We start from the raw sequence: 14,110 nt of genomic DNA on the forward strand, positions 1-14,110 counted from the left end.
GTAACAAAAAAAGCATCGTACGCATTATTATCGTTTTACGATTGTTTTTTTGAAATGTTTAATCCGTACAGCATGCATGTATGTATGTATACGACACGTATAGCTATATAAGAAACTAAACATTACAAAAAAGAAGGTTTATGTTGAAACTTTTAAGGGCGCAGGAAATATCGAAATGAAAAAATAAAGAATATACCATTTTTATAGCAGCTTTTTATGAATTAAATATAGAAGAACGAATATTGCAATAAAAACTTAATTCGCAATATTTTAAACAAGTTTGTTTTGCTTCATCATGCTTCATCATGCTTCATCATGCTTCATTATGCTTCATCATGCTTCATTATGCTTCATTATGCTTCATTATGCTTCATTATGCTTCATTATGCTTCATTATGCTTCATTTTGTTTTGTTTTATTTTTTTTTTTTTACATCCTCAGGGACATTTGAAATTTTAATTAACTTGAACGAACAAGAAACAAATACTGTTAGCAAGCATACGTTCTATACACACAAAATAATGTACAATGCACAGAGCACAAGTAGACATAATAAAAAGGAAGATATTATAAGGGAATTTTTATTTTATTTTATTTTTTTTTGGTATTATTTTTAAATTAATTAAAAAGGTGGTATGTAAAGCGTAACAACAAATGGGTAAACGTTATTTGAGGCTATTTTAATAAAATTAAAAAAAAAAGTTTAGATAGGAAAAGATAAGTTAAGAATGAGGTTATTTATAATGAGCCCCCTATACATTACCTCATATTTTAAACGTTTTATGATAAATATTTTTCTGTTGTTTTTTTTTTTTTTTTTTTCCCCCTCTACTCCTTTCATTATATTCTGAACATGTCAGAAACTTATTTGCAAAATGAACCAATAAAAATCTGCAAAGAGATAGAGAGAAATATGCACAGGATTATCCGGGGAAGCACGCCCCTGTCCTACAATCTTAACACTTCTATTAGTTCCAACAAATGATTCATTAATAATATTTATGTAATCATGATAAGAGCATAATTTGGTTGTAAAAATTATTAGTAGTAACCCATTGGATGTAATATATTTTTGAGCTACGTTAATCAGATCGATATATCTTTTCTTACCCGATTCAATAAACTTTGATTTGGGGATTAAATTTGGAGGATCCAAAACGATTATATCAAACAGTTCATTACAATTTTTAAAAAATTGTAAATAATCACAACAAATAAATTCAATATTATTATTTTTTATATTATTTAAGTAAGCAGCATTTTTAGCTAGCTGTACAAATTTTTTATCCTTTTCTACACACTTAACACTTTTTGCTTTTCCGTTTTTTGCACATTGAATTCCAAATGATCCAACATAAGAAAATAAATCGAGGATATTCTTTTGATATGCATATGTGCATAAAAGATTTCTTAAACACTTTCTGTTAAAAAACCATCCAGTGCCTGGTGAATTAATAAGATCTATTAAAAAAAAACAATCATTTTCAATTAATATGACTTGTTCAGGTATTTTTCCATAAACAACTTTTTTATATATTTCTAATTTTTCATTTAACCTTTCTTTATTGTCATTTCGAAATATGATTCCTTTTGGCTTTAGTAGTTCAATAAGTGCATCATTGATATTGCAAGCTAGCATTTCACATCCGACTGTCAAGTGTTGTACTGAAATGTATTCATCGAAGCGATCAATTATAAGTCCTGGAAGGTTATCCCCTTCGCTGTTAATTAGTCGATAGCAAAACTGGTTATCCAGCATTGGGTGTGCATGTACATGAGCGGACGGGCTTATGTCAGACGAGAGCATACTAGATGTATTCGTGTGTGCACTAGTGGAAACATTAGATGACGCACTAGTGTGGGTATTGCTGGATGAACACTTTAACATTTCAGTGGTCGCACTGGTGGATGAATACATGGACATTCCAGTAGACGCACTAGTGTGGGTACTGCTGGATGAACACTTTAACATTTCAGTGGTCGCACTGGTGGACGAATACATGGGCATTCCAGTAGATGCACTAGATGACGGGTTGTCATCCGATGAAAGTTCGCTTAATGATATCATATTGCGGTTTTTCCCCCCTTTGGTAAGCTTGGACCTCCACAGTAAACAAGCTTTAATTTTTTCTATAAAAAAATTTATGTTAATTGGAAAAAGAGTATTCTGACTTATTATTCTTGCGGTAATTAAAGAGTAAGGGTTGAAGGTGGCAATGCCAAATGACTCTCCATTGTTATTTTTTACATTAACTAGGGTAAAAGGATTATTTTTTAATTCTTCTAAATTGCTTACTTCGTTACTGTAAACTAGAGGCACATTCCGTTTTAACCTTCTGTCATGCATATTTTTTTCTTTCTCTTTATATTTGTCTACTCCGCTGTATTTGTATTCATGGTTATATTTGTGCTCGTCTTTGTCTTTCTCTTTCTTTATTTCTTCCTTTAAATATAAAATTGGTCTTATGCTAACATCATCTATATACTGCTCATGGTGATATTTGTATAGTTCCTCCTTAAATTTTGTGTTTTTGATATACTTGACTTTTGAAAAATATCTACATTTGAGATAGTTGTTGTGGTTTTTCTTTGTTCCTCTTAATATAAGCATCTTGTTGGGTCATCTTTTGTTCTGTATGGAATTAATTTGTTCCTATTATTATTTTATTATTATTTTTTACGATAATTTTTTTTTATTATATAATTTTTTTGTTTTATATTAAATTAGTTCAAGTGGTGCTGTATCTTTTATGCGTAATGTATGTGAGTTTCCTTTCAATTGAAGGGACAAAAAAAAAAAAAAAAAAAAAAAAAAAGAAAAAACGAAAAAAAGAAAAAGAGAAAAAAAGAAAAAAAGAAAAAAAGAAAAAAAGAAAGAGTATATTATATACTGATAACAATTTTTTTGTTTGTTCATTATTTTAAAATGGGGGCAGGTTACTGTTTACAGGTTTAGGAATATGGTTAAGCTGCCTCCCACCTGATCTTCTCATACTTTAACAAGAAAAGGGTTGACATATATTTAAATAAATTTGTTTATAAAATTCTATGAGCTATTAATAAAGTTTCTACATAACAACCTTGTTCAACGAAACGGCAAATCCCAATCCATTCATCCGTATATGCATCCATTCAAACAGTCATACAATCATCCATTCGCAAAGTTAACCATTCAACCATTCAATCAGTGAAAGTGTGAAAGTGTGAAAGTGTGAAAGTGTGAGAGAGTGAAAGAATGAAAGAGTGAACGAGTGGTTCATTTTTTGAGGGTACCTCCTTTTGTTTTATCTTTTTATATTATCATGCCCAGCGCGTTGCAGAAATATGAAGTTGTTCGTTCGTTGATAAATCATTTACATCTTCGCAATATGGAAGCTTGGCCCTTGTTAAGCAGCATTTCCCTTCAATCGAAAGGAACTCGCTCGTCAGCTTGTCCAGCAGTTACAAGCATATAAAAATGTAAGAGTTTATACACACATAGATACGTACATAAATACGAACATGTACTTATATTCGTCTGCAGTGGTATGTATAATGATACTTCGAATGTGCTCTTAACAATTTTATCCTTGCTAATCACATAATAAAAAATAAAAAGGCAAATAAATTATTTACTCTCCAACTAATACAAATATTTTTAAGGTGTATGAAACACAAAAATAGCTGGTAAAAAAACGAAATCTATGTAACGTAAGAGAGAAAATTTTTTTTTTTTTTTTATTAATTCATTCTGTAGTTATATTCCATATGTTATATAACAAATGTATAAAGGATAGTCTTTTAAACAAGATGTACAGTAGGGGGGAGAGAAAAAAAAAAAAAAAAAAAAAAAATACAAGCGAGTAGGCAAAGGTTAAAGTGTTAAAACGCCAAAACGAGGTTGCTCATGCGTACCAGGAAAAGAACAGAATTGCAAAAAATACAATATACTATTAAGGGCATAAAATAATTACATATTTTTAGGCGGAAGTTATGTAAATGTTAATTGTATTTGTATAATAAAAAAAAAAAAAAAAAAAAAATCAAATCGAAGAAATGGTAAAAGGAGAAACGGAAGAATGAGCATAAAAATAAAAGATTAAAAAAAAAAAAAAAAAAAAGAAAAAAGGAAACAAGAAAAGAAGAAAATAGACTGTACTGGCATAAGTATACATATTTACAATTTAAACTTGCATTGAAGGGGACAAAAATATAACTATGAATTAGCAAGAATAAATAAAAAGAGAAATAATAAAAAAAAAAAAAAAAAAAAAGGAAAGAAAACATATAATTTACAAATTTTGAAATGTTCTCCTTAATGTTACGGGCACGTACGAATATTAAAAAAAGCATATAAGTAAATATGCACGCATATAACTCTGTTTAGTAAGGGTACGCATGGACTGTTATATATACATTATTGTTAGTACGTATAACATTTGTTCCTTACAGTGCAATGTCGAAATAGAAAAAAAATGGATGAGTACTTACGGAATAAATATTTGAAAAAACAGATAAAGAAAGAAAAACGACATATAAAACAAAAAAATAATATACAAATTCATGATAGTGATGAAGAAGAAAGGAATATTTATAATTCCATAAAAAAGGATGACCAAGGTGAACAACTGATTATAAAATCAGACGCAAGTTCAGATATCCCTTTAGCTGTTAGTGAAAGTAAAACAATGGAACTGATACAACTGTCGAATGAAAACAAAAAAAAAATTATGCACATATTAGATTGTAATTCGTTAGTAGACTCATCGGATAATAATGCTTTAGTGGAAGTATCGGATAGCAATGCATTAGAAGAGGCATCGGACAGAAACACGTCATTAAACACATCAGATCAAATAAATAAGGATAAAAAAAAGGGTGGATACTTAAAAAATTTATTCAAAATTAAAAGAAGAGCTAGTCGGGAAAATCGCCCCCAAGGAAAAGAGGGTGATACTTCTAAAAGGGGAAGTGTAAACAGAGGAGAACATGCATGGAGGAGTATTAAACCGAATAATAATGGTAGTAGCAGTCGTAGTAGCAGAAGCAGTAGTAGTGACAAGTGCAATGCCGAGGAATACGTATCCAATACATCTCCCACTGGAAGACGAATTTATGCTTGTAGTGAAACCAGCTCTGACATATCCGTGTGCAGAAGACGAAGGGAAATTAGCAGATCAAGGAGCTTAAGCAGTTCCGACATTTCTGTGCGCAGGAGAAGAAAAGAATATAACAAAGGCAGTAGCAGCAGAAGTAGTAGGAGCAGCAGAAGTAGCAGAAGTAGCAGAAGTAGCAGAAGTAGCAGTAGCAGCAGAAGTAGCAGAAGTAGCAGTAGCAGCAGAAGTAGCAGAAGTAGCAGAAGTAGCAGAAGTAGCAGAAGTAGCAGAAGTAGCAAAAGTAGCAAAAGTAGCAAAAGTAGCAGAAGTAGCAAAAGTAGCAAAAGTAGCAAAAGTAGCAAATGTAGCAGAAGTAGCAGAAGTAGCAGAAGTAGCAGAAGTAGCAAAAGTAGCAAAAGTAGCAGAAGCAGTGATGGTAATTCTGAGACGTCATCCCCTCGAAGGCTTCGGAGGAGTGATGGTAAAAAAAAGAGTTCGGAAAAAAGTAAAAAAAAAAAAAGGGTCGAGGGAGGAGTTCAATCAACATATTCATCTTCGCGGAGTTCAAAAGCCTCTTTATCTGAAGAAGATAAAAATAAGACAATGAAATTTGTTTATTCGAAAGATACCAAATTTGCAAAAGATAAAAAGGATGAGGGAGTAAGTAGCACTGTTTATAGAGATAAGGATGGAAAAATAATTTCGAGGGATAAATGGATCAGAACACAAAAGAAAAAAATGAAAGTTATGTTTGGAAAGAATATGAAAAATGGAAAAAATAGACAAAAAGAACAAAAAAAAAAAAAAAAAATAACAATGATAGTAATGATAGTTATAATAATGATAATGATAATAGTGAGGAGAACAGCACAACCAGACTGGGGTGGGATGGCGGAATAGTACAAAAGGAAATTCAAAAAAGAGTTGTAGAGCAGAATGAGAGATTAATAAGTAAGAGAAACATAGTTAATTATGATTATGATTCTGACTATGATTTGGAATTAAAGAAGAAAAAAAGAAAAGAAGACCCTATGAATGTGTATGCAAATGACAAAGGGGAAAACGAAAAATTAACATGCCGCTATCAAACGCCATATAACAGGTTTAACATCTTAGCAGGGTATAGATGGGATGGCGTTGTACGAGGAAATGGATTTGAAAACAGACGATTCAAAGCATTAAAACTGAAGGAGCAGCAAAGGAGAGTTATTTATTTAAACAGTGCATATGATTTGTGAGAAGAGGGACAAAGAATGAAAGTGTGTTGAGCACGCTGCATATTTACGACCTCATGTATATTTTTGTTTCTTCCCACGTATATGCGTTCGTTTATTTCCACATATATGGGCTTATTTATGTCATTAAGCATGTGTTTATCCATTAATCTTTTTATTTATTTATTTATTTTTTTTTTTTCGTTTTTGTTTTATTTGCCATAGGCCTTTTTTTTACATAGTGGGAAAATAGCAGCCTCGTGAAGCTACGTAATATTTTTTGGAATAATTAAAAAAAAGAAAACAGAAAAGTTGAAAACGTTTGTTACATTTAAGTAAACGTCGGATGTTATATGTACACCTCCTTTTATTTTGTTTCTTCGTTATTTTACTATATTTTTCCTTATTATGCTTTAATTTGGCATGTTTTGCTGTATATTACTATATTTTGCCATATTTTGCTGTATATTACTATATTTTGCCATATTTTGCTGTATTTTGCCATATTTTGCTGTATTTTGCCATATTTTGCTTTAATTTGCTATCTTTTATTTTATATTTTTTTTTTTAGTAGCTTATTTTTAAAACTCTATTTTCATAAATTTGAAATCCTAAATTTTCATAGAGCGACGTAGGAATAGTGTTGTACTATTCTTATTTTAATGTCAACATTAGCGTTATCACGAACATTAATGTTAACAATAATTATATAGTAAATTTTAACATAAATTTTTACTTTATTTTTTTTTTTTTTTTCTTTTATTTCCTGCCTTATTTTGAATATGTAAAGAAACGTGTTAAAAAATATGAACATGTATAAATATTTTTTTTTTTGCCATTTTTCGATATAGCTATAACAGTCTCACGAGAGGCGAAAAAATAAGAAAGAATATAATAGAATATAATAGAATAGAATATAATAGAATAGAATAGAAGCCTACATTGAATATATATACGAATTACATCCTGTAAGTGTACGTACCAATTCTTGCATGTTTGAATATATGTACGTTTCCATTCTCTTGTATTTATATACATGTATACCTACATATGAACATAGCGCATAATTATGTACATGTACATATGACCCATATATTTACATTTACATTTTTACACGTTCTCAAGAATAACATATAATCCCCACTTTTTTATTAATCATCCGAGTTTGCTGATCATCCATTTTTGATCTCAATTTTTCATGAAGCAACCACAGCATATGCGCATATATGTATTCATGTGTATATGTATGTATATGCAAATATGTATATGTGTGCATATATGGGCATATACCTACGAACGTAGAGCTCCTCCTATATGTACGTGAAATAAGTGCAGGTATTCCTATTTGTATACGTACATACGTACGAATGTGCACGGGTATTCCTGTTTGTATTTGTAGATATGCGCTGAGTGAGACCGCATGATATGCTACCTATTTACGCAATGAATAGCGCTCATAAGGAATTTACATTTCGATGTAGTAAAGTCGTTAGGGAGGCACTTCATCTTTCTAAAAATGGTTATATAAAAAAAAATTATGTTAAATATCAACAACGGTATTTTTTTTTTAAAAGAGAAAAAAACAATATTATAAAAAACGAAATAGATGATATATTGAAAAAGGAAAAAAATGATGCAATATACATGAACAAGCAAGGAGAAAAAGAAAAATATTATTACCAAGACAGGAATAATATAAAATTTACAAATAAAAATGGGAAATTTAAAAGATTATTTATATTTATAGCCTTTCAGAGTATACCTATAATAGGATTAATGTATTTATTTAAATATGTAGAGGATGTAAAGCTGTCCGAATTAACTACTTACTCATTTGAATCATCAGAGGATATAGTGAATGAAACTATAAAGTTAATAAATGGTAATTCTAAATGTTTTTGTGCCTATGTGCAAAATAACGAGATACACACATTTTACATAGACCCTCTGGGTCCCGAAGACTGTGAAATAAATTATGAACGTAAGTCGAAAGGGGACGATCAATTAGTTGAAGATAAAGAAGTTAGCTGCTTAAATGAGCATAGTGAAGAGAGTGAAACCCATGATGGACGTGGTAATGATGGAACTTCTCAACATGAGATCAAATTGGCGGGAGAAGCTGCTTCAAGGGAAGTGAAAAAAAGTATTAAGGATTTGCTATATGCGATTAATGAACCGTTAATGCAAAAAGTAATGAGTGTAAAAGCGTCAAATTCAGAATTGCCTTTAAATTATTTATATTTCTGTGTTTCAAAAAATACAGATATACATGAGTTTTTAAAAAATAATAAAGAAAAAAATAATATAACTTTACTATATTCTGATGAAAAAAAAAATGTGTATGCTACATTAACAGGAAATGCATCAATAATTGAAAATGAAAATGTTAAAAATGTTGTTTGGACTGACAAATGGTCTTATTTTATATCAGATAATTATAAGGAAAATTATATTTTAATTAAATTTACCCCTTCTTCTATATCTTTAAAAATTATTGGTATAAAAAACAAACACTGGCAGAGTAATATAGTCAAAAGGATAATAACTGATCATAAAATAGCATGGGTAAAAATTTGATATGTTTTTGTGCAAAAGGGGCTTCGTATATATCGAGCGACATAGTGCACACGCACAAGTACATATACCAAGTTTGTGTTATGATATTAATGCATTTTGAAAAAGTATTTATTTTATGGTAAACTTTTTTTTTTTTTTTTTTTTAATTCCTTTTAATTTGTGCTTTTCCACTGCAAGCGTAGTAACGGTCTTTTAGTTTCGTTTTTTGTCGTTTCGCGTACCCACGTATTGATAAGGGTAAAAATGTAAAACGGCAAACATATGGGAGTATAGAAATGACTAATCAAGTGGGCTTTGTACGTACGGGTTACTCATCACGTACAACTTTGCGCGCACTACATTGTTGTAACTCACTAGTACCTACTAGCTACTCCTCTCAGTTTGTATTTTTTTTTTTTTTTTTTTGTTTCCCATCTTGCCTGTGCTATTACGTAAACTAACTGAACTACCCCAAAAAAAGTGTACATGAAAATAAATCTAAACGGTTTGCAATTTTATTATAACCATTGTGTATTTTATATTTCAAAAAATTAAGGACGCTTCAAATGCATAGAGTATTCGACGTGTGCACGTATGGAAAGCGTCTTTGTGCGAGAGAACTATGTATGTATGTATGTATGTATGTATGTATGTATGTATGTATGTATGTATGTATGTATGTATGTATGTATGTATGTATGTATGTATGTATGTATGTATGTATGTATGTATGTACGTATGTATGTATGTATGTATGTACGTATGTATGTATGTATGTACGTATGTATGTATATGTATCCATATATATATATACACACAATTGAGCATACGCAAGTGTATACGTTCAAATACTTAAGAGCACGGATGACAGCTGCAAATATGTAGGTGAAAAGGAAAAAAAAGCCAGCTTTGTTCATCGATAGATGTTTTTGTGCAAACATTTTGTGCCTTCACTTTTTTGTACATCATCCATATGGCATAGTTTAATTTAATCTACTTATATTTAATTCCACATGTATGTTTGGCGCTTTTTTCCCCTGTCATACACTACGTCGGAAGGAGTGAAATATTTTACACGACACCTGTTCATTTTATTAAGCAGTTTGATAAGAGATACAAAAAAAAAAAAAAAAAAAAAAAAAAAAAAAGATATAAAAAGTTAACATAAAAAGGGTAACATAAAAAGGGTAACATAAAAAAGATGATACAAAAAGATGGTACAAAAAGATGGTACAAAAATGATGGTACAAAAAGATGATACAAAAAGATTACATAAATAGGTGACATAAAAAAAGGATATGATAAAAAAGAATTTGATGAAAAAAGATTGGTCAATGAACATAAGAAGCAGTATTTTTTTATTTCCATTTCTGGGGCAAAATTATACTACAGTACTATATTTTAATGTAAAAATAAAGCTATTTTGAAAAATTTCAAGTTGGTATTACTGCTACTATTTCGTTTTAAATATCATTCCTTATATTGTTATTCATTATAGTGAGTGAAAATAAATAAAATAAAAAAAAAAAAAAAAAAAAATACGATAAATTACAATACAGTACAATACGCTAAAAATGATCAATGTAAGAACATGGTTTAAGTAGTATGCACAGAGGCACAAAAACTGAGAATTTACCTGATACGGATTAGCTTAAAATTTTAAGTGACCACGATATTTAGTTATATAAATAGTATGTACGTATGTATTGCTTAGGCGTATGTTTAAATGTATAAAAATATTTAAAAGAAAAGTTGAGACCGCTGCAAGAATGTTGAAAAATTATATAAAATTGAAATTGTCATTATACGGAAAAAAGAGTATATATATTTGAAGTGCCCTTATATTCACATGCGCATATATGTACATACACACATACATACATATATACATACATACATACATACATACATAATATATGCATAATACATACATAATATATGCATAATACATATATACGTACGGGCGTCCATACAACACTACCTACCCTACGCACCTACACAAACACACACACACACACACGCAAACATTCGCGCGTACATTTCTTAAGGTCGTACGGGCATATATGAATAGCAATCATTGGAGAAAATTTGTGGACGTGTAAAATGGATATATTAATAAAAATATTAAAGGAAGTAGTTTACGAGATAAAAAAGTGTTATCTAAAATATGGAATAAATTTAAACGAGTTTCAAAATTTACTTTTTATTATTACTGTCCTTTTGGGACTCTTATTTTTATTTTACGTAATTTTAATTTTATATAGTATATTTTTTAAGGGAAATAAACCAAATCAAATAGTCTTATTATTAGGGCCATGTGATAGTGGTAAGACTACTCTTTTATTTAAATTGAAAACAGATAAAATATGTAGAACGGTTCCTTCAATGAAAGAAAACATAGCTTTTATTAATTTAAAAAATAAAAAAAAAAAAAAAAAATTTATACGTTTTGTTGATTTCCCCGGTCATCCCAAATTATCTTATGCAATGAACAAATATTTCAGTATTACGAATGTGATCGTGTACATGTTGGATAGTTCAGACAGGCAATCCCTAAAAGTTGTAGCAGAGTAAGCACATGTGCATTTACGTATATATGTGTGCGCATATATGTTTATATAAATACAGACGTACGTGCCTATAATATGTTTATATAAATACAGACGCACATGCATATAATATGTTTATATAAATACAGACGCACGTGCTTATAATATGTTTATATAAATACTTACGTACGTGTGCACATACATAATGTGATAACACAATGTACAAGGAAAATATGCCGAAAAAAATTTAATAAATGAGATGTATCAAAATTATGATAAAACACGCGCTAAAATATTAAAATAAATGAATGAGGCATCTATCAATATATGGAGGAAAATGGCGTTATATTCGCATTGCATATGCGGGGATCTACATGTACATGTGCATATACCTATATGTCTACTTCAGAAAAGTGAAAAATGATAAATGTGCAGGTAGTTTTGCAGTTATATATATATATTTATATATGTACACACATTACTTATAAATTTTGCCCCTTTGTAGGAAATTATTCGAACTGTTCACCAACAAAGTTATAGTTAAAAAACAAATTCCTTTTATCGTTCTTTGTAATAAAACTGACTTGTGTAATTCCCGCCCCAAGCAAGTCATTAAGGAGGATTTAGAGAGGGAAATGTAAAAAATAAAAAAAAAAAAAAAAAAAAAGTAAAAAAATGCACACACTGATTATATACCGTTTATACATTCTTTACCGCCATTCCCCCATAAACTAACAAACGACACTACGTTTATGTATGAATGTACCATTTTATTGTGTATTTTATTTTCTCCCACTTTTTGTCATTCTTTTAATCTTGTAGCGAAATTTTGAAAATGTCCAAGTATAACAGTCTGGACGACGAAGATAATGAAGAAACGGAATGTTTTGTTGGAGCTAATTCGGAGTTCTTTCGATTTGAAAAAGCGCCATGCCATACGGTAAAACGAACAGCGAGGAAATAAGGCAAATACCACACACAAGTGTGAACATATATATATATATATATATATACAAACATATATATACGCACATATATATATACATATATTTGCGTACGTGCCTATAACATACGTATGTACCCTTTTGACATCGCTTTGCAGGAGATATGTAGTGCCTCCGTAAAAAATAATAACATAGAAGAACTCTTGGAACTTATAGAAAAGTATTACTAATAGATTAGTTGTTCCTCTAGTCCATTATTTCGTTATCCCACTACTCCACTACGATATCCCACTACTCCACTACGATATCCCACTACTCCTCTACGATATCCAACTACTCCACTAAGATATCCCACTACTCCTCTACGATATCCCACTACTCCTCTACGATATCCCACTACTCCATTAAGATATCCCACTTTTTTTTTTCTTTCATTAATAAATTCATTGTCTATATAATTTACCGTTATAAATATATAAAAAAAATTGCTTATTCATTGAAACAATTTTTAATTTTTTTTTTTTTTTTTTTAATTTTCTAATTATTTAAAAATTTATCTTTTTTGTTTACAAAAACTACATTTTATTTTAGTATTATCATTTTTAATTTAATCAAAAAAAAAGAACAAAGACGAAATTTCGACATTGTATGAAAGATTACCATTCGCATTACGCCCCGTAAATATGCATATACTTGTGCATATGCATAGATGATACGCCAGTAATATTTCTATATGTTACGCCCATAAGTATATATTATAGCTACGTAAAGATGTTAAAGAAGTCGTTTAAAAATTTAGCTGAGCTTTTTCTAGTTAAAATAGTACATATGTATGTATATATGCATAAATGCATGCATATATAAGTATACTTATTTACACTATAAATTAAAATGAGATTTACAGTTAATTATTATGAACATTTAAAGAGGAATAACATAAAAAAAAGAAAAAAAAGAAAAGAAGAAAAATTGCAAGTAAACAAAAACATTATTTATAAAATTAAACGCTGCAAGTTTCGTACTGAAAAAATTAAAGAAGGAATATTGGTACGAATATAAAAGGTGTATGTAGACCCACATGACTATCAAAAGGAAACAAAAATTTAATTAGCTGCAGGATAATCAAACATATTAATGTTGGTGTGGGGGTGTATGTTTATATGTTTATATGTGTATGTTTATATGTGTATATGTGTATGTGTATATGTGTATATGTGTATATATGTATGTGTATATGTGTATATGTGTATGTGTGTATGTGTATATGTGTATGTGTGTATGTGTATATGTGTATATGTGTATGTGTGTATGTGTATGTGTGTATGTGTATATGTGTATGTGTGTGTACCTACATTTATACGGACCTTTGTTATGTACACATATAATAGGAAAACATTCTCAAAATAAAAACATCAATAAACCAAAGATGCTTATTTCAAGATTTACCAAAAAAAAACATAAGAAGATAAGAAAAGCAGATGTGTGTAATATAAGTAAGAAACAAACAAATAATAATATGATCAAAAAGGATGCATAAAAAAAAAAAACAAAAAAAATATATGCACTGTTCAGGTAAAATGCATGTAAAGTTAATACTAAGACTTGAGCAACTTGTGAATATTAAAAATGTAAAAAATATTCCAAAATAAAGAAAAAATTAATTCAACTAATTATACGTACAAAAACAAGGGATATTAAAGCAAATAACGCGATTAATAATTTTGCGTGTTTTCAACCAAGGATTAATTGGGGGTGTAAGAGCTCGCACGTGT

General features: G+C 29.5%; 4 protein-coding genes across 4 annotated transcripts; 3 read left to right on the top strand and 1 right to left on the bottom strand.

Moving 5' to 3' along the window:
• Window positions 1-856: 856 nt before the first annotated feature.
• On the bottom strand, window positions 857-2,611 carry PmUG01_14079700 (conserved Plasmodium protein, unknown function; the record flags this gene model as incomplete). Its single annotated transcript, XM_029008395.1, has 1 exon — window positions 857-2,611. One exon carries the CDS (start codon window positions 2,609-2,611, stop codon window positions 857-859), a length of 1,755 nt encoding a protein of 584 aa, XP_028864689.1.
• Window positions 2,612-4,454: 1,843 nt separating this feature from the next.
• Window positions 4,455-6,313, top strand: BUD13 (pre-mRNA-splicing factor CWC26, putative; the record flags this gene model as incomplete). The annotated part of the gene is given in 2 exon segments (XM_029008396.1): window positions 4,455-5,867; window positions 5,882-6,313. The coding sequence occupies 2 exon segments, from the start codon at window positions 4,455-4,457 to the stop codon at window positions 6,311-6,313; spliced, it is 1,845 nt and encodes a 614-aa protein (XP_028864690.1).
• Window positions 6,314-7,714: 1,401 nt separating this feature from the next.
• PmUG01_14079900 (conserved Plasmodium protein, unknown function) lies at window positions 7,715-8,866 on the top strand (the record flags this gene model as incomplete). The annotated part of the gene is made up of 1 exon (XM_029008397.1): window positions 7,715-8,866. The coding sequence occupies one exon, from the start codon at window positions 7,715-7,717 to the stop codon at window positions 8,864-8,866; it is 1,152 nt and encodes a 383-aa protein (XP_028864691.1).
• A 2,082-nt stretch (window positions 8,867-10,948) lies between these two features.
• SRPR-beta (signal recognition particle receptor, beta subunit, putative) lies at window positions 10,949-12,568 on the top strand (the record flags this gene model as incomplete). Its single annotated transcript, XM_029008398.1, has 4 exons — window positions 10,949-11,415; window positions 11,900-12,031; window positions 12,217-12,334; window positions 12,497-12,568. The coding sequence occupies 4 exons, from the start codon at window positions 10,949-10,951 to the stop codon at window positions 12,566-12,568; spliced, it is 789 nt and encodes a 262-aa protein (XP_028864692.1).
• Window positions 12,569-14,110: the final 1,542 nt, after the last annotated feature.

Source organism: Plasmodium malariae, assembly GCF_900090045.1.
Source record: "Plasmodium malariae genome assembly, chromosome: 14".
In the NCBI taxonomy this organism is placed as follows: Eukaryota; Apicomplexa; class Aconoidasida; order Haemosporida; family Plasmodiidae; genus Plasmodium; species Plasmodium malariae.